Here is a 21,654-nt window from a genome sequence, read left to right as displayed (position 1 = left end):
AGTCTTAATTGTCATACATAGCTATTTTAACCCAAACCATGATCTTTTCCTAACCTTAACCAAGTAGTTTTGTTGCCTAAACCCAACCAAGTACTTTCTGTGCCTAAACGTAACGAAACTGCAACGTTTCACGACTTTAATTATGCGCGTTTCAACATGGCAATGTATCGAAACGTTACGTTTTATCTTGAAAGTGTAACCGGATATTGCATATTTATTGTTGCTAAGCGTTGCTAACTTGACTGTGGATCCCTAAATGTCAATAATTGATGCAAAAGGGCTACCCAAGTCTTTAAAAAGCGACGACAAAGGGCCTTGACCATGCGTCAGACATTTGACCAGTAGGGAGTGAAACTGTGTTGGCTCAATGGAAAATTGTGCTGTGAGCAAAGAATGCATTTGATGACCACAAAAGCTGCATATGTGCTTAGTTACCAGATTAAGTGTTAACCATTTTTGCAAACACTCTGACTTAGCATAAGCCAATTGTAGATGTGTGTAGTTGTTACTCCACCCAGATATGCTTCAGATGTGCAAAATTTACTTAAAATAATCTTAAGCTTTGGAACAGCCTTCCCTCCTTATCATGCATATGTATATATTTGTGTATGTGTGGTTGTAATTGTATGTGTGTATTTTGTCCTCTATGTGAAGCACAAACTATTCTGGTTCCATTATCTCCTAATCACATAGCCCTTGAAAACTGCTGGAAGTTTACAGAGATATCTGAACTCTTTGAACATAAAATATTTGCATGATTTGCTGTGTGTTGTTCACATGTGCAGTTGAGGCATCTGCTATTAGTTACAGTCGATGTCACTGTGAATCATCTTGCCTATTTACATGCCTCACGTAGGCATTTTCCGAAATGAGTTTGTTCTGCTTTAGTTTGCATTTCCTTTATTGGTTTTTACAGGTTTATTTGTGAAACACAGACCACCAACAACTAGTCAGCTTTCCCCTTCCTGTTTCACACCTACTGAAACCTACCTCACAGGCACATACTCATTCACACACAATTTTCTACGAGATGCATTTGTTGGTTTGGTAATTTGGGGACTTCAAACAAAGCGTAAAAATGTGTCTAACATGTCATATTTACACTGTGAAACAGCAGAAGGTAAAGCATGGCAGCGTTTTAATTTCACCTGGGCCCCTCATTGCAAACACTATACGGGTGTGGAGGCAAGCTGAATGTTGGATGGGAGGCCCGCTGAAATGCTGTCAGAAGACTCCATTATGGCATAACCCAATTCTATTATGTGGCAGCCAACCGATCACCCAGCTTTCTTGGTCATACCTGGGAATAAATGAGTTTGGGGACATGTACAACGTCCATGTTGTTCGTTCCATCGAAGACTTAAGGACACAGTTCTTTCTCCCTGCGGACTCCTATTTTGTATACTTTCAACTAAGAGCAGCCCTAAAAGTGTATGGAGTTCCCTGGAATTCTTCCCTCCCCTCACACCCCATGTTACGATGGGTTGTGCCACTACTGGGCAAATCCTCTGTGTCTGTGATATATAATAAACTAATTGAATTCAGAGCAAATAATTTTCCAATCAAAGCCATTAGGAATAGGGAGCTGGGAAGATTTAATATAACTCTAGATTGGAACAGAATGTGGTCCAATCTTAGTGTGACGTGTTAAAACAATTCACAGAGCGTACACTACACCCTATAAGAGATTTCGGATAAGACTACAAGCTGCATACGACTGACACATATGCCACAGTACTGCACCTGGAACATTTCTACACATGTTCTGGACCTGTCCTGTTATCTTTCAGTTTTGGTACCATGTAAACTCTGCTCTATCTGATATACTTGATATTGCTTATGTTCCTAATCCTGCTTTTTGCCTCCTTAATTATGGCTCTGATGTTACTTTGAAGCAAATTCAGTATAATATGGTATTCATGGAGTTTACCTCTGCAAAGAAAACAATTATTGAGCACTGGTTTTCCCCTGATGTATGTATGAAATCATTCTGGATCCACAGTCTTGTTAATGTAATATTGTCAATCTGGAACATACTACTGCACGACTCAACAAGACTCGGCCAGCATATACATGGTTTGTTCTGTATGAAAATTTAAAAATTTCTTTACAAAGTGTTCTTACACTGATCTTTACATTTTGTTGTCTGTAACTAGACAGCTATGCACCAGCTACAACATTAGATTACACACATCTTCAGCTCATGCAGTGAATGTGTAAAAGTGTTAAGGTGTTTTTCACAGGCATCTCTGCTCTCACATGGTACTTTCATACCTTTATCACGCTGACGGATTTCAAGCTTTGTTTACCTATTTGTTCCTCACTAGTTCAGAGGCTGTTACACTCAGTAACACTGTCAGTAACCGGATGTTGCTGTCACTCTAATAAACCAACAGTAAACCAACATAATGACAGTTGTGAATGATCTTGCTTGTACAACAGGCTACAGTACAGAGTGACAGAACAATCCTCACTCAAGGCCAACCGTATCACTTTATTAGCAGATGAGTTTTGCACAGTTGTCATGGGACTGTACAAGTTTTACACACACAAAAAAAGAACACACTAAAACAATAAAAAAAACTATTTCAAAACATGGCAAGCACCCAATAATAACTTTCCATTATTCTTACTACTTTTAGGACTTTTTCTCTTCCATATTGGCATAAAAGTTCATCTTTAGGTCAAGTTCTCAAATAGAGCTCTATTTTGGTTGATATTCCTTTTTTTTATTTAATTAGATATTTAAAGTACTCCTTGTAAAATCACATGTGCCGCTGGTGCCACACAGCATTCATAGAAGATTCTTGATCTCATTTCGCTTAATGTTTTATGTTATGGGAGACACTCAGTCTTCCTTTTTGAGTCTTTCTTGCATCAGAATTGGCTCTTGTACATACACGTACAAAGAATAATGTCTAATTGTCGTTTTAAAGCTTAGACAAATTAATTTTTGATTTCCCACAATTTGTGTGATTTGTAGTCGATAATTAAAATGATAAAAATGTTACATTAAGACTTTGGGACAGATGATCTCTGAGCACTTCTTACTTGACTTCCCATTAACTTTGGTTTTTACCACTTTCTTGCTTGAAAATGGATTTGGTTCTTTACGCACTCTGTATAACTCAGTCACAATCCACTTGTTTTGACTGGCAACTGAATCACATCATAATATGCATAACTGCAACAGCCCACTTGAGCAAATGCCTAGCTTATTATCGATGGATTATTAATAAGAATGAGAGGAAAGAGAACCGTGATAGAAAATCAGGAATAATCCTTTCAGATAGATTTATAGTTAATTGCAATAACTCAGTGTAACAGAAAGAAGAAAAGACAGCACAAAAATCATCATAATACACTCACAGTTGTTGTGATAAAGAAGATCTTTAATCTTGTATGTACAGTATGTACAATGTAGAATTCTTGGACATTCAATAAAGCCAAGTTTCAGTGCAGAACAACCTGTATAAGATATACTATATCTACAATGATGCAACACCTTTCCCTAAATGCACTTCACTAGAATCTGAACAAAGAGCTGTTCAGTACCGTGCCGAGAAATGAGGGAAACCGCACGAGTGATGACATTTAAAGTTAACATGCTAACTAGAAATGTATCGTTTTCTTACGTTTCATTGTCTTACAGACACCATCATACAATCCCAGGCCAGCTGATCACATGAGCGCTGAGGATGAAATCATTACTGTCCTGATTATATCGTAGCTGTACCTTCTCATCCACTTCTGCTTTGTAGCAATGAAGCAGTGAAATCTTTGACAAAAACAACCAAGAAGAGAGAATATTAAATCAATTAATAAATCAATGAAAAATAAATATTTTTAAAAGCCTTAAAAGATCAATCTGGTAGATTCTGCAGCATGGAGACAAGGCAAAATGTTACACCTGGTACATAACAAACTCGTATAGTCGTTTTGACTCTAATGATGATAAAAATGTAAATGTTACCATCATCATTAAGTAAAATCCTGGACTGCAGTGAGTGAGACACTATAAACCTGGGGAGTACGAGGGCGATATTTTTGGAAGACCACTGAGAATATCAGAAGTCTTTGATTGTGTCACTCCTTTGAAAATCCTCCCCCGCGTCTCTTTGTTGCATCTGATGTGCTTTGATGTTTCTCATCTGTTCTTTAGTTCTGTCATAGGACTGTAAATGTTCTCTAGTTATACAGGAAGTTTGTTTTTGAGAGATTTTAAGGAAGATTTGAGGCTTCAAAGAAAGTAAATGTTCTATTTTCATTGTATAATACCCAGCCACAGCCTGTTCAAAGAGCTGCCGTCTGGCAAGAGATACAGAAGTATCTGCAGTCAGACCACAGAGCAGCTTCTTTCCCAGGCTGGGACTCGTCAATTGATCCTTAACATGTAAAATATTATGTCCATGCCTTATTATATATCCACCAATCTACTGTCAATTATTTTTGTCTATAACATTTGCTTTTATGAGGGAACTACAACTTAATCTTGTTATACAACTGTGTTGTAAAATGATTTTTTTAAAATCCACCTTGTACCTTATTCTCATCCAATTTTTCTATCACCTTCTGGTGTCAGGGTTTTGTCATCCAAAATAATCAGATATTTCGGTGCCTATTGCTGACTACTTTGCAATAAAAGCTCAACTTTTGCTTGGAGCATAATGTAAAAAGCTTCAGAAACTAAATTGTTTGCAGGAGGAAGCGTTTGTATGTATTGAAACCTTGAAAACAATCATTGTAGTAAGTGTTTGTTTCCAGCCAGCAGTTTCAAAAAATATACAGCTTGTAGCAGAATAAAAATGAAGGGGGGAAAAAAAGAACGCACATCGGCTCTAAAAATTAAACCAGATGCAGTGAAACAGTGACCTCCTGTCTCCCTGCGAACAACAAACGCTCTGTTGTCTCAGCATCTCTCTCTGTGTGGAGATGCTTGAAATTGGAGTTCTCATTGAAAAAAACAGCATCACTTTTAAGTCCAAACTCTATTTCTGATGAGGCAAACTCCCTCGCTGGTTTCTGGTAGCCATTATGTAGGTTCAGCTTCCTCCTCCTCTGACCTCCAGGCGGCTGATTCTTCCTCCCTCTCTCTCTCTCTTCATTTCTCCAAGTGTTTGTCTCAGATGATTTCCAGAACGTCACAGGGCACGAAGCCTCTCCTCTTTCCACTCGCCACTCTGATGAAGCCGCTGCGTTCGCCCTCACTGCTCACACAGATCTGAGGGAAAGGGCAAATGTTACACTAAAGCGAAGACAGAAAGAAATATAGAGTACAGGTGACAGCTGCAAACATAGCAAAAAAAACACATCATCGGCCAACATCAAGAAATCCTTCCCAGAAGAAACAAAAAAAAATGAAACAGGTATTCATTATGCATATGACTTAAAGTATTTCTTGGATATTTTGGGTTTCATTTGATAGTATATATTATTACTGTATATATAATACAGCAGGCGGGGTAATGTGGGGAACTAGGCGGTCACATGCAGCAAAGGTGCACAATTTAAACCTGGGAAATTGCTGTTACACACATTGCTGTTACAACACTTGGCAACCAGACACCAAACTGCAAAACACACATCACACCCATTTTAGGTTTTGTATTGATTTTAAAACTCTTTTACTAGTTCATAAAGCACAAAAGGCCCCACATGTCCTTTTAGTCGAAGTGCAGTACAGTTTAGATAAGTAAGGACTGTATTTATTCCAAGGGAAATTGTTGTGCAGCAACAAAGGTGTAAGTATAAAAATATCAATAAACAGATAATATACACAATGCCAAAATATAATCGAGGTTAGCAGTAAGAATCATAAGTTGCTTCTCGGTAAATGTAATAGCAATGATGAAGATGATGTTGATGATGCTGTAGTTATTACTAATATTGCTACGATCATGAGTACTGCAATCCTAAACCAATATGTGTGGTCAAAAGGAAAGGGAAGGAATAAATACTGTATTTTAACAACAAAATAAAATCTCCTAATTTCACTTATTGACCCTCATAATGGTTTGCCTAAAGTACTCTACAACATGCTCCCCTGGGTTTGTGTGACTGGAAAAGCAAGGCAGCAGGTCACGGACTCATCTTGTTTTGGGTGGTTTCATCTCCACTGGGGGTTGCTTGCTTTAAGCCTCCTCTAAGTCCCAACATGCCCTGGAAAGCATTGTGGAAAAAGAAGAAGAAAAAAAAATATTGGCCTGATCTAAGTACAGCCAAAATGCTAATTTAACGGTAACTCTTGAGAGAGATCCTCTGTCAAACAACTCCAGTCGAGCTTTTCAGTGAATAAGCATATGTGAGGGAAGAGTCGCTGGAGGGAAGAGGCGACGTGGGAGCTGCAGGAGGTTAATAAGATGGCTAAAGAGCTGCTGGATAATGTGAATTTGATGTGCCCTAATGGCTGGGGTGTGTTCATGAATTTGACACAGGTGTAATGTGAAATTTTAATGTTCATGATAAAGGTCACTGCTTTTTCATTCCAATGAAGATGACGATGTTCATGGGATCAACTCTGGTAATGTTTGGTCTAAATTAATCCTGTCATGTCTTGGGCAGACAATTAACTCTGACAGCAAACATACAACTACTTTCTCCAAAAAGTCTCTTAATCATAAACTAAGCTTGTTCTTAGCTTGACGGCAAGGTTAGCGGAGTTTATTGCATGGATTCCTATAAAGCCATTATGTGTACAATTTGAACATTTCTGACTTTGGAGCTCTCCTTTCAAAAAAATATCCTGCTTCAGACATCAAAGTATTCAAATGTAAAAGCAACATATTTGTATAGCGCCTTTCTAGTCTTTTCGACCACTCAAAGAGCTTTTACACTACAGCTGCATTCACACACATAGAGCTTAAGTGCTCAAACAGAAACTAACATTCACACACTGGTGGAACACCAGGGGAATCAGTATCTTGCTCAAGGACACTTCACAACACCTGAAAGGAGCCAGGAATCGAACCGCCAACATTTCAATCAACAGGCAACCCGCTCTAACTCCTGAGCCACAGTCTCCTTGAAGAGCTAGAGTGGTTGACACAGCACAAAAGGTGTGTTTTATGAGACAGCAGAGAGTGGCCAGTCAAAAAGAATAAAAGTGCAAGAAGCTTGTTTACTGTAATGCTGTAGTTGGAGTTGAGCTTTTACTTTGAAAAATTCTGAATGACATTAAAAGAGTCTGTAGCCTGCTTGACATACCTCTGAAAGAGCCATCAGAAAACATGTTTCCCCTAAATGTTCTCTGCCTGGAGATACTGGGGTATATGAAAAAGCGTCTGTAGGTTGATGGATGTGGATCAAACACCGACACAAAAACAGTGTCACACATGCCGTAACATGTGAGAAACAGTCGCTGCAGAATCCATTTCTTGAAGAGAGAAAAAAAATTGTCCCAGGTTGGGATCAAACTCACAACCCTCGAGGCACAAGTCCTGAGCTTACTGAACACGATGTTAATGAAGGTCGATATTATGCCTTATCTTCTCATCCACCATCTAATAGCTGAAAAGATGCTCTGGTGCAAAACGTATTTGCCGACCCCTGCAGTATATTATTACTACTTCTTCTTCTTCTAATGTACGTATTCAATGTAGTGATCTAGCGTCTGCACTGACTGAATTCTACCAGAAGTAGAACAAGAAGAACGTAGTGACGAAATGCACTATGTAGCGCTGTTTGTCCGTTTTCAGCAACTGTAGGAACATGATGACGCAACATGGCGATGTCCGTTGAAGGGGGGGCCCACGGTTATGTAGTTATAAATAGCTCATTCTAAGGTAATAAAAACATAATGGTTTATTATGTATGTTCTTTACACACCACTGAAAACAGAGTAATGGATCTTACTGTCAATAAATCCTCAGCAATATTACACACTGGACCTTTAAGCATGTGCTTGGGTGGTGAAATAAGGTTAACAGCACACTCCTATAAACAGAGGTCAATGCACTACGTGTCTTCACGGGTCAAAGATTTTGGACACAGCTCAAAATTGACACATGGAAAACTCAATGGTGTAGTGGACCGGCCAGTGTGTTGTTTTAATTATTTTATGCCAAAAATAAGGAGATTCCAAATTGTCTTTTTCTCTTCCTGATAGAAAGAGGGGGTGGGGTTGAGCCTCAACAGACAGCTAAAGTACCCCAAAGGAGGGGGTGAAAGGCGTGCTCCACTCCCAAGTGTTGCTTGGGCAGTGTCAGCCACAAAACCTCGACCTCCGGTGAAGTTGAGGTAACAGACTCTATGCATGACTATTAAAATGACAATATTAACCTTGTCCAGAGTATAACCTCAACCTGAACCAGGCTGTAAGGACCTCAGTGACCATAAAGGTGTCACCCCAACACTTCCCAGAGACTAACTTCATCCAGAACCAGCCTATCAGAACCCTTTTGAATAAAGGTCAAGAGATGCTAAACTTCCCCCACACAGGGTAGCAATGGCAACCGTGCCCCCCTTTCTAATTACTCCAAACATCAAAGAACCTTTCCTTCAGTCCTGGTTCTATACCCCACTAAAGAGCCGTTAATATGGACTCATAACCTGCCCCCTCCTTCTCACGCATATATGCAATACTGATAAGAAAGACCAGAGGAGGACGCTGCCTGACATGTAATGCGTCTCCCGCAGTTTAATGTATCACGCTGTTTTATTGTGTATAATCTGATGACATGTTCGTGTAACTTGCTTATATTCTCTAAGTAAGAATGTTTAACAGCCAATATTATCCAGGAAATGTTGAGTTAAGTTTCTTTCATCTTGAAAATGTGTTTAACTGGTAACCATTGTTACAATGATTACTTAATAGTTTCCTTTTTATCAAATGCTTAAAACTAAGAATTGTTTGATATTTTAGGTTTGATTGTGGAAAGGTATTTGATTGAAATACAGAAATAGAGTTAACGGACAGCTTCTCTCAAGAGACCGGAAATAAAGCCCTCCCCCTTGGGGGATACGCCCCAAACAACAAAAGCACAGAGCCAACTACGCTCGCTCTGTTCTCTTGTCTTTTTCCTCGGTACCACTCCAGCACTCCACACTTTTACAGAGGAGCGTGCCCCATCTCCCAGCAATGCCCTAAAGAGTTCGGCCCTTCATTGCCGCGAAGATTTCTTTGCTCTTTTCAAACAACACACGCGAAGTGCGGCTCCCTTTCGTGGAAGTTATCTTTTTTCTTTTGTTTGTTTTTTAAAGTTAGCAGACCGTTTCAGTCGCACAACTCTGCATTCAAGAACAACCAAGTTCTTTAAAGCTTTATTTTTGTCACGCTCTGCCGGTTGGCCATCCTTTGTGTTTACTTTTGAGTTTGGTATCTGCCTTGGTATGTTGAGTTTTGGGTTCTGTCCTGTCTAGTGTCCAGTATCTCTTATATAGTCTGCTTGTCATGTCTAGTCTCTCTGTTTTCCTCTGCTCTCTCTCTGCCTCGTTAGTCTCATGTCTGTCACCTGTGTTGCTCCCGCCCTGCTCGTTAGTCCCTGTGTATATATACCTGGTGTTTCTGTCTTGTCCTTGTCCGGTCATTGTTCATGTTACCCCCCAGTCTGTCGTGTGTGTACTCTCTGCCTGTAACCAGCCTTGCTTGTCTCGTCTCGTCTTGTCTCGTCTCCCGGTACTTTTGGATTTTGGATTTCTGTTATTCAGCCACTCACCTGTAAGTGTGCTCGCTTTTGTTTGTTTATCAAAACCCTTCGTTATACCATACCTGCTCCGCTCTGTGTCCTGCGTTTGGGTTCTCCAACCTGCCTCCACACCACGATCGTGACAGAATGACCGGACAACTTAAGAGCCCAGCAGACACTCTAACTGAGGAACAGACTGACGTGCTGAGGGAGCTTCTGACGCTGAGGAATATGTGGTATGGGGCTAGTCATGTTAGCCATAAGGCAGCTATCGTGTCCCTTGCCTGGAAGAGCCTGGCTGCTCAGCCAGGAGCAGCAGACTCTCTCCCTGGGTGGGTTTGTGACTTCCTCCACACCTCAGCCAATCCCCCAGCCAAGTCCTCATCAGTTCCTCAGTCTGTTAGCCTGGAAATGGCTAACACCCGGACCGCTAGCCTCCGGCCGTCATCTCTCCGGCCCGCTAGCCCTCCGCCTGTCCTGCCTGTATCCTGCTCGGCTAGCGCTGCTAGTCCTCCGCCTAGCCTGTCCGTCCGCCTGCCTGCCCTACCTACCAAGGACTCAGGGACTATGACTCTCCTGGCCTACCTGACCATGAAGGCCAGGGAGTCAGAGGCAGCACGGGCAGCTAGGCTATGGCCTGATAGCCTGGAGGCTAGGCTTTCCCCGGAGTCGTCCTTTGAAGGGAGTCGCCTAGCCATCTTTTCGGGTTCCCGTGGTGGTCATCGGAGGCGACGAGGTCACCATCAGCGACCCGTCGGCAACAAACCTGTCCCCTGGCTTGCTAGAACGGCTAGCCGCCTGCCTGATTCCCGGCCCGCTAGCGCTGCTAGCTCCACATCAGACCTGCCTGATCCCCGGCCTGCTAGCGCTGCTAGCCGCCTGCCTGATCCCTGGCCTACTCCTGCTCCCAGGTCTCACTCGGTCGTCCTACCGACACCTGTTACTGGTCCCTCATCGAAGGTCCGACTGACACCAGTTCCAGGGTCTCCGTCGGTGGCCAGACCGGTTCCCGCTCCCCGTGCCCTGTCGGTGGTCCGACCAACACCAGCTCCGTTGGTGGCCCAGCCGACTCCTGTTCTCCCGTCGGTGGTCCGACCAACACCAGCTCCGTTGGTGGCCCAGCCGACTCCTGTTCTCCCGTCGGTGGTCCGACCAACACCAGCTCCGTTGGTGGCCCAGCCGACTCCTGTTCTCCCGTCGGTGGTCCGACCAACACCAGCTTTGTTGGTGGCCCAGCCGACTCCTGTTCCTCATGCTCCGTCGGTGGTCCGACCAACACCAGCTCTGTTGGTGGCCCAGCCGACTCCTGTTCACCCGTCGGTGGTCCGACCAACACCAGCTCCGTTGGTGGCTCAGCCGACTCCTGTTCTCCCGTCGGTGGTCCGACCAACACCAGCTCCGTTGGTGGCCCAGCCTGTTCCTCGTGTTCTGTCGGCGGACGGACCGGCTTCAGCCCCGCCGGTGGTCCGGCCGACCCCTGTTCCTCGTGTTCTGTCGGCGGACGGACCGGCTTCAGCCCCGCCGGTGGTCCGGCCGACCCCTGTTCCTCGTGTTCTGTCGGCGGACGGACCGGCTTCAGCCCCGCCGGTGGTCCGGCCGACCCCTGTTCCTCGTGTTCTGTCGGCGGACGGACCGGCTTCAGCCCCGCCGGTGGTCCGGCCGACCCCTGTTCCTCGTGTTCTGTCGGCGGACGGACCGGCTTCAGCCCCGCCGGTGGTCCGGCCGACCCCTGTTCCTCGTGTTCTGTCGGCGGACGGACCGGCTTCAGCCCCGCCGGTGGTCCGGCCGACCCCTGTTCCTCGTGTCCTGTCGGCGGATGGACCGGCTTCAGCCCCGCCGGTGGTCCGGCCGACCCCTGTTCCTCGTGTCCTGTCGGCGGATGGACCGGCTTCAGCCCCGCCGGTGGTCCGGCCGACCCCTGCTCCTCGTGTCCGGTCCATGGTTCCCAGCCCAGCTGTCCAGTCGGTGGTCCGGCCGACTCCAGCTCCTCGTGTCCGGTCCATGGTCCCCAGCCCAGCTGTCCAGTCGGTGGTCCGGCCGACTCCAGCTCCTCGTGTCCGGTCCATGGTCCTCAGCCCAGCTGTCTCGCCGGTGGTCCTCAGCCCAGCTGTCTCGCCGGTGGTCCTCAGCCCAGCTGTCTCGCCGGTGGTCCTCAGCCCAGCTGTCTCGCCGGTGGTCCTTAGCCCAGCTGTGCCTCTAGAGCACCCAAGCTTTGGGTGCCGACCTCCGAAGAGGTCTTGCCATCGGCCTCCTGCTCGGCCCCCAGTGGGTTTGCTGCCTCACTGTTGGCCGTCCTGCCAACCCCTTGAACTCTGTGGCCCCCTTGTTCTGCCCTGCCTCATGGGTCGTCCCACGGGACGCCCACCTGAACTGTTTTGCCCTCCTGGTCTACTCGGTCGACCTCCGGGTTTCCCTCCTGAACTTTTGTTCACCTCTGGCCACCCGGGACGGCCTCCTGAACTCTGTGATCTCTTTGGTCTGCACGGCCTCCTGGGTCGCCCTCCAGGACGGCCTCCTGAACTGTGTTTTCCCCTGATTTGCTCGGCCTGTCGGGTCGTCCTCCAGGACGGCCTCCTGAACTGTGTTTTCCCCCTGATTTGCTCGGCCTGTCGGGACGACCTCCTGAACTCCGTGATCCCTTTGGTCTGCACGGCCTCCTGAGTCGCCCTCCGGGACGGCCTCCTGAACTGTTCTGTCCCTCTGCCCTGCCCTGCATGTTAGGCCAAGTGCCTTACCTGCCCTGTTTCCTGGGCATGATCTGCCTGTTGGGTGGTTCCCCCGGACTGTTTTGTCCCCTTGACCTGCTTGTGCGATCTCCCGAACTCTGTCGCCCCCTTGCCTTGCCCTCTGGCCACCCTCCTGAGAGTTCCTGGTCTGGCCCTCCTCCTGTCCTCCCTCCGCCCACCCTGGCTCGACTTGCCCTCCTCCTGTCCTCCCTCCGCCCACCCTGGGCCGGCTTGTGCCTTGTTTTGGGGCTGTTTTGGGTTTTGTTGACCGTCTGGAGACGCTCGTCGGTGGGGGGGTACTGTCACGCTCTGCCGGTTGGCCATCCTTTGTGTTTACTTTTGAGTTTGGTATCTGCCTTGGTATGTTGAGTTTTGGGTTCTGTCCTGTCTAGTGTCCAGTATCTCTTATATAGTCTGCTTGTCATGTCTAGTCTCTCTGTTTTCCTCTGCTCTCTCTCTGCCTCGTTAGTCTCATGTCTGTCACCTGTGTTGCTCCCGCCCTGCTCGTTAGTCCCTGTGTATATATACCTGGTGTTTCTGTCTTGTCCTTGTCCGGTCATTGTTCATGTTACCCCCAGTCTGTCGTGTGTGTACTCTCTGCCTGTAACCAGCCTTGCTTGTCTCGTCTCGTCTTGTCTCGTCTCCCGGTACTTTTGGATTTTGGATTTCTGTTATTCAGCCACTCACCTGTAAGTGTGCTCGCTTTTGTTTGTTTATCAAAACCCTTCGTTATACCATACCTGCTCCGCTCTGTGTCCTGCGTTTGGGTTCTCCAACCTGCCTCCACACCACGATCGTGACAATTTTATTTTAGTCGAATGAACTTATACTGCTCCCACCGAAGTTCGGACCCAGCCACGTGGGCACGTTACGCCAGCAGTAGCAGAACAGAACAGAGCCAGGGTTAACTGTCAGGCCGAGGACATCCAGACAAAGCGCCCCCCGTAAGAATCCTTAGCACAAAGCCAGGAATCGGGCCGCTAGCGTGGAGCCGCTCAACCCAGCCTACGGTTGACAACACCCAGTAAGGCCAAACTCCTAACCAAATTTAACTGAATTATTATCATAACGTGCGCTAGATATCTTGCTCCTTATGAATCAAATTCTTCCCACAATAGAACTCAATTTACCTTGAACCCCATTCATTCTCATTCTTGCATTCTGTCTGTTTAGTCATTGTTTTTCTTTGTTGTATATTTAACCACATTTATATTCACCTGAGTAAACCTAGTAAAGTTCACCTCAATCACAGGGACTGTGTGTGTATTGTTTAACGTCACTGTAACGGAGGACTTACGCCTTCTATAAGAGATTGACTGATCGATATATAGAAATGATTAAGCAATTACTACTAACTGATCACTAGGAATAATTGTGTAATTATTAAAACCATAATGTTACCATGGGAGTCTGGAGACCCTGGGCGAACAGAATTTCCGGAGTTTTATGAATATTAATATTTCCAAATATTAATATTCATAATTTTATTAACCAATAATTACGTAGGTATGCTACAAGGGGCATAATTAATTTTTTAAAAGACATTCATTCCTGAGGACAGTCAGACCCCACCCAAATGGACCTCAGCATTATTAGACCCAATCCAAAATGTGGTTGACCCAAACAGACCCAAATAGAGAGTAAACAGTGGCAGCAGCATGATGCGCCACCAATATATAAGACTTGTCACATCCAACATTTTTATGATGCACTAGAAGAACCAATTAGCTAAATGCAATTTGGTTCTAGACCCAGATCCATGAGGTGCTGGACTCATGGAAGACCTCTATGATGCACAACCATAAATGAATGGGCTGTGAGATATGCAAGACTGCACCAACTTTCATCTGGATTTTTGTACAAACAAGCATTTATGCTGTTACCGTAATTTGAACAACCCTGTTATCACATTCAACCTACACACATTCTACACATATTGGCTTTAATTTGAATGTTTACAGGGTAGCATCCTGCTGTCTGCATCTTGCATTGTGTTGAGCATCTCAAAACCGAAAAAAAAGTTGCTCACATATCTGCTGCCAAAAGGTCAATACTCAGAAATGTCTTGAACAATCTAACAATGATAACAACAAGAACTACCAGCAGAGGGCAGATGTCACTGCAAATGCAGACATTGAGACAGGAAAACTAATAATCTTAATTAATAATCTTTTAAGGAGAAGATAAAGACATAAAAATCAACAGAGTTAAAAGGTTTTCACCTGATGACAACACTCCCTATACTGCATTTTCTCTTCAATCATCCATCATCTGCCTATAATCATCGTGAGGTTTCATCCAGTACCTGTCCCTCCTTCAGGGTGATCTGGCCTTGTTCCCTACAGCCGATAAATGTCCTGTTACACCTGAACACTTGGTCCCCCGCCTGCACCTGATGAGCAAAGGCTGCTGGGAAGAAACCGATCCTGTCCTCAATTACGCCCTGAAAAAATCATCAAACATGAAAACAGTTGACATTTTGAAGAGCTGCACAGTACATAAGAGGATTATAAACCCAGTGTTTTCATATTTGACAAGATATAATCCTTGAAAAAACAACAGGGGATCTGTTGGTTACAGTTCATAAAACCTGTACAAGTTGTATTTTACAGTTCCATAGATATAAAGAATATAATACTATATATGTCACATTTCATCAGCTGCTAATGTTTGTCTCTTGACTTGTTAAAGACCAAACAGGCCAGCTGTCCCTGTTTATCTACAGCCTGTAGAGAACAACAACAGAGGTAAAATGCATGATGAGTTTCTTCATGGTCTGGTGGCAGCCGGCTGCCTTTGCAGTGTCACGTTTTGGCCCTTTTGTTTCCCTAATTTATATGCCATGTGTTTGTGTCCTGAGGTGTCCTGCTGCCTTGCTCCTATAATTTACTTCCTGTAATTTATCAGTCCAATTCTTATATGGGCAATTTTGGGGCTTTTCTGGAAAACACACATTATATGTAAACTGCGCAACAACAAACTTGCAAACATTATCTTTGAATTTAGCATCTTTAGTGTTAATTATACTAAGAAAAAAGAAAACGTTTAGGTGAGCGAGATGAGGGGTAGGTAACATGTTGGTTTCGTACCTACCTTCCACCAGTCATCATTGGAGTCATCAGCCAATAAAATTCTGTCCCCAGCGCTGCAATATAGAGCAAAACAGAGGAGAAATTACTTCTTACCTGCATGATCGGATAAATCCAGTAGGGGGATCTGTGGGAAATAAATAGCTCTAGACCCCTCCTACCTTGTTTTTGGTTCTGAAATGTGGTACATTTTTACAAACAAATTTGAAATAAATAAAATTTGTACAACTTAATCTGAGGCATAAGGGCCTTTGAAGGTCTGGGTGCCCAGGGTACTTTGTTTGTTGCTGTTATTTTTCCTTGCAATAACCTACAGCGGTAGGGTGTGGGTGAGAGTGATTGTGCATGTCATCTGTATATGTGTATGTGTACTATATGATATATATATATATATATATATATATAAATGCTCAGTATATTGTCAATGAATATTTTATTACATTTATTTAAATCACAAACAAATTATCACTTACTTTTTCAATTAGAAAAATAATTTTGTTGAGGAAAGGGGACAGAATCATAGTTGTTGAAAAAGATTTTATCATAATAGTTTTGAATGTTGTATGTTCAGTGATCCACTGTTTGGCATCAAGTGTTTGTCCCATTCTGACCATAAAAATGGTTTAACAACATAATTAGCCATCTGGTTTCTTCAGTTTTCACTCAGGAGTAAAAATCAGCTTTTAACCTTGAAATGTAAATAAATGTTTTTATCATGATAAAATTTTTGGCAATATCGCATAGCACTAGTTTAGAGGTGCTTCAACTACCATTATCATTGTAAACGACATGTAATGTTCGTAAGAATGGTAACCAAGGGGGGCAGGGCTTACAGTAAAGGGTGCAACACTTAACGGTTACAGTAATCTATGTCAACACTGAAGAGAGCTTCACCTCTCCACTTGACCTCTTTAAGAGGTATATATATACTTACATAAGTATGCTTTATAGTCAAGCAGAAGAGAAGGTGTTTTTTTCTCTTGTTTTAAATGAGATTGGCTGCACCTTAATCCTGTTTGCCGTAATTCTTCATCCAGGAAACGCATGAATCATTTTGCCCCATCACCGCATGTGCCATAATTACTTGCATCTGTTCAAAGCCTTTGGCTAAATTTGACCAATAAAAATCAAAAGGACCAGCACAGTTAAGCCAAATGTTGGTTTACGTCATTTCCCTTGTGGTTCAGTTATAACACTGGCTGTCCTTGCTTGGTAATACCATGTTACAGAAAACACAGTTAATTGTAGGTGAGAAATAGCACAGCATCCAATGTTGTAAAATCTTCTAATGTTGCTCCACAATTACATCGTCCATTACACAAAAAAAAAACAGTGGGATTTCTGAATCGGTATTTAAAAAATGCAGAGCTCATCATCATTACAATCACCATGTAGTAATCAAGTAATCAGAGAATGTGGCTGCAAGTGAAACTAATGACAAACCTGATTTTCTCACTTGAAATGAAAATGGAAATTGAACCTTTTGATAAAAAATTCCATTTTCCCCCCATTTGTGCTTTATGTGGTAGCGTTTTGATGTACTGATTACTGTGTGCAGAGAAACCCAGAGGCGAAAAACATTGATTTAGGGTTCCATAAGAGAAGAAATTTGAAACAAAGCTTGGTGAACTTGGTGGACAGGGAGTCGTATAGAAGAAGTCAATGAATTTTAAATTAAGCCTGTCGATTGAAGTTTTTCTCGACCAAAGAGAGAGGAAGGACCCATGAGTTTGTCTGTGTGTGTGTGCAGGAGAAGGAGGGAGAGAACAAGTGCACTCTCATATCCTTGGAGGATTTCTGTGAGAACCAGGAGCAAATGGGTACTTAGGCTGAAGGACTGCTTGTGATGAATGCTCTCTTTCCTGAGGGCCTATTTCAAAGTATGTAGCAGATGATGCCCTATCAATCATGATTAAGACATGGGATAAAACCTGCAGCCTGAGTTTCAGACTGTATTGGAGATAATAAGACAGGCTAGACATGCAGTTTACTTTAAACCTGCAATTTCCTTTTGCCACTTGGGGGCAGCGGAAACAACAATGACATAAACTTAGTTGAAGTGGCAAACTGGTTTGCTTATTTATACATCCAGCTGTTACAGAGCAACACCAGTATTATTTTGAGTCTGTTTCTGGACACCTGATGAATGTAAGTCCTATAATACTAATATTCACTCCCTTTTAGCTCAGTTTTTGGTCTCTACCAACTCTTTGTGATGGAAATATAGTCTATTACTCTATAGCTGCTAAACGCTCCACTATGTTAGCTGGTCACTAACAAATAGCTTTCTTTCATTGTTTTGTCTGAAAAGCTAAAAGTACTTCCTGTTGTTTTAAAAAATGGTGAGGAGTACAAAGACAAATGTGTCTTGCCTACAGTCGAGCATGGTGGTGGGAGTGTCATGGTCCGGGGCTGCGTGAGTGCTGCCAGCACTGGGGAGCTTCAGTTCATTCCGGGAACCATGAATGCAAACATGTACTGTGACATACTGAAGCAGAGCATGATACCGACCCCAAACACACCTCCAAGATGACCACTGCCTTGCTAAAGAAGCTGAGGGTAAAGGTGATGGACTGGCCGAGCATGTCTCCAGATCTAAACCCTATTGAGTATCTGTGGGGCGTCCTCAAACGGAAGGTGGAGGAGTTCAAGGTCTCTAACATCCGCCAGCTCCGTGATGTTGTCTTGGAGGAGTGGAAGAGGATTCCAGTTGCAAACCTGTGAAGCTCTGGTGAACTCCATGCCCAATTTAGACATTTTCACTTGGGGTGTACTCACTTTTGTTGCCAGCGGTTTAGACATTAATGGCTGTGTGATGTATTGTTTTGAGGGGACAGCAAATTTACACTGTTATACAAGCAGTACACTCACTACTTTACATTGTAGCAAAGGGTCATTTCTTCAGTGTTGTCACATGAAAAGATATAATAAAATATTTACAAAAATGAGGGGTGTACTCACTTTTGTGAGATGTATATTTATAGCTTATTAGAAAACAGATATTGACACATTTCACCCTGATGATACTTGTTTATGTCAGAGTCAATCAGTCAGCTATATTTCATCACCAGTCCCCGGACAGCTGCTGTACTGATAAATGACAGCGAGTGTTTTAGTGGGATTTCTTGATTAGAGCGACGTGTGTAAACTAACCTCATCTCTAGGTCATGGCTGTCTTGGGCAGTGAAGCTGTGCAAGGCCACATAGGTGTTGAGCTTGAGGACGTCTTTCTGTAGCTGGCTCTGCTCCAACTGGACAACAAACACACAGATTTGGTTTTCAAAATTCTCAGAAAAAAGGACAAAGTTAAGCAAAGCTCACAGACACACAAATACAAGACAGCACCATATTGTCTATTGTCACTTTTCGTTGTACAGTCGTATCTGAAAATAGTCTATTGGCATTCACATAGACAGTAGAAGCCCTTGTTTACAGTATACTGATAGACCGTGGATCTGCTTAACTTGTTCTGCAATCTGTTACGTTTAATCCACCGTCAACATGAGTGGGAGAAGCAGGATCAGGTTTTGAACGCTCAGGAAGTTAAAACAGGAAAAGGTTGTGGGTGGAGAGGAAGTTATCGGAGAAGCAGGGGGAAATGTGCCGCCATTCTGCTCAGAAAACAGGCGGGCGTTTTCTTGTTTCATCACATGTACCTTGAGTCTCAATCTTGCCTGTTGTGTCCCTGAAATCCCTCCAAATGATAACTTGTCCTGTTCCAGCATAACGCCTGGAGGGAGATTTTGCTAAAAGACATGAGAATGACTTTTTCAGACACACTAAAGGCTGTTTTTGCAAGACAACATGAGGATTTGCCATCTTTGTAGTGCCGTATAGTAATGAAGAGAAGTGATTCTGGTCTTTTGTGGCTCCTCCGAGTATCGCCCATGTGGACTCGCAACATGGTTGATGGATGAGTTGACTGCCTCTGTGGCCTCAGGGTAAAAAACAGCAACGTTAAGCAGTGGCAATTACAGCTAACTAAGAGCTGCTCACTTACTCTTGTTCTGAAGCTGTGGGACCCTGGAGCACTGAATGAGAGGTCAGGCAGGCCAAGATAACAGCCTACTTTGTAACTGAGACTCTGCAGCAGCTGATTTGTTTGGTCACTTGGGGGCAGTAAAACAACCTGTAAACACAACTTTGACATATTATCACCTTGTAAACTTCTTATGGTGAACAGTCGCTTGTCCATTTACTTATCTAGCAGACACACAGGAATATTTAATTTGGGGTCATGTTACTGGCCACCTAGGGATATTCACTCTCCATCTAGCTCTGTTTTGTTTTTGTTCTGGTTTGTTCCAATTACACATTTGATCCATTGTTTTATTAAAAAATACTGATACTAGTACATTTTGTACTTCTGGCAAAAGCAGAAGCTGTCTCAAATGAACAAAAAGAGCGCCACCTACAATAAAAATCAAGCAGTGGATCCAACCAAAAAAGAAATCACAGCTCGAGCCAGACTATTTTACTGTCAATTGATCTCGGGTAGTTTAACACTAAACCTGAAAAGTGTGAACAGATGGTGATCCTGTGTGTGACTGCGTGTGTTCCCGTTTGTGTGTGTGAGTCTCTCATCTCAAACTAGAGGCTCTGTCTCTGGTGAAGAAGCAGTTTTCAAGCGTTTTTCTCTGCTCATTACCCCGCAGAGCCTCCATCTGTCTGTCCACCAGCCTGAGCTAATGGACCTGTCGGCTGACAGACAAACAGCCCCCTGCCAGCTGTGCGTCCAGCCTGATAACAGCACACAATGCACTTCAAGTCTCTTCCCCGAAATGACCGGCTGGACTGCTAGATTGTATTATAGATGATATGTGTGTGTGTGTGTGTGCATGTTTTTTTGCCTTGTATGGTTATTTGTTCATTTTTGTGTTTGTCCAAGTATCCCTGGGCTTTTTCCACTGTTGACAATGGAGTTAAACATGTTAAACTATAAAAGTAAACAGGATAGATGGCTGTACATAGAAAATATGTACAAAAAGCACACTGATACTGAATGCATCTCTCCCACAAAACCCACCATGGAAGTACTAGAAAGGAAAAGTTTTAAAATCTGGCCATGATATATTCATCCATACTCTGCTGGAGGGTGGCAAGATATTCACAGACATTTAACCTTTTTTTCCCACTAAATTCTGCACCATCAGCACTGTATCTACACTGTAGAGAATACAAACAGTAGCAAAGACCCCAGAGCTGCAGATCCAAACATTACTGTATGGTCAAGACTTCTCTTTTTCTGTTCAGGCCAGTGGTTGTGTCAGCTCTTGTATGATTTGTTACAGCAGGAAGAGAATTTTTCCCTCAAAGTCCTGGGAAATTCAGCAGTGACGATGGAGGCGAGGGGCCAAATGTGGCATGCTTAATGGACACAGAACGGACTGGCTGGGTATCAGTTCTCAGCATAGTTCAAGCATTGGTCAGCGAACAAAGTCAGTTCTCAGAGGTTTTCAGACTGCACCAATAATATACGTTACTGTAAGACTCTGAGCTGCAGAATAACAAGCACTGTGAAACCTGAGGAGAAAAGTTGACAACCAGAGTTGCTGACTTGTGAAATTGCTGAAAAGACAGTTTAAGCTTGCCATTCCTCTAAAATAGTATATTCAGTTTACTTTTTTCCCCTTCTTATATAAGTTCCAGGTTGTTATTTTATGGCTCCTAGCATGTTGACGGTGGCTTAATACAGTACTTGTTGGCTTATAAAAAATCTGTTTAAAAATGAAAATAATATTGTGCAAATACAAAATACTTAAATATTGCCAGAGAAAGGAACCAAAGAGAACTTTTATCATTCTTTTTCCTTTAGAATCCAATTCAGTCTGATTTGTTGGCTTTACTAAAATACAGGTTTAAGTCAGAAGAACAGTACTGCTCAGGCATCAATAGTGTAAACTCGTCTAGTGATACACTGATTAATCGGTCGGGCCAATTATTTGGCATTTTTAGGTAATCGGTCTGTGCTCATGAGGCATATTACAGTAACAAAAAATTATATTAGTAGTAGATTATTTTCTTACCTGCAAATCGTCAGGTTTTCTCCCTGGCTGGTGGCAATGCTCCGTCCCATTCTCAATGACTGTGAAAACTGAAAATAAATTTCAATAAACAATTTTCATCACAAATTTGACTCGATCGACCGTAGTTGTCTTTTTTCCACTAATCTGACCACTATCAAGAAACTAGAGCAGTTTAATGGCCGACGCATGT

General features: G+C 43.3%; 1 protein-coding gene across 2 annotated transcripts in view; it reads right to left on the bottom strand.

Annotated features, from left to right (window-relative positions):
• Positions 1 to 3,374: 3,374 nt before the first annotated feature.
• stac (SH3 and cysteine rich domain) overlaps positions 3,375 to 21,654 on the bottom strand; it is a 37,706-nt gene continuing 19,426 nt past the window's right edge. For both annotated transcript variants that reach the window (XM_038729376.1, XM_038729377.1), the window contains 5 exons: positions 21,465 to 21,532; positions 18,592 to 18,689; positions 15,443 to 15,494; positions 14,655 to 14,792; positions 3,375 to 5,221 (listed from right to left, as the gene is read on the bottom strand). In XM_038729376.1, coding sequence (XP_038585304.1) covers positions 5,123 to 5,221; positions 14,655 to 14,792; positions 15,443 to 15,494; positions 18,592 to 18,689; positions 21,465 to 21,532 — 455 coding nt within the window. In that variant the 3' untranslated portion in view covers positions 3,375 to 5,122. The remainder of the gene's footprint in view (positions 5,222 to 14,654; positions 14,793 to 15,442; positions 15,495 to 18,591; positions 18,690 to 21,464; positions 21,533 to 21,654) is intronic.

This window comes from Micropterus salmoides, unplaced genomic scaffold (genome assembly GCF_014851395.1).
Source record: "Micropterus salmoides isolate LMB-PRFRI ecotype aquatic unplaced genomic scaffold, ASM1485139v1 Ms_hic_scaffold_19, whole genome shotgun sequence".
Lineage (NCBI taxonomy): Eukaryota > Metazoa > Chordata > Actinopteri > Centrarchiformes > Centrarchidae > Micropterus > Micropterus salmoides.
The sequence above is the reverse complement of the archived record's forward strand: the minus strand, read 5'-3'. Positions and strand labels throughout refer to the sequence as shown.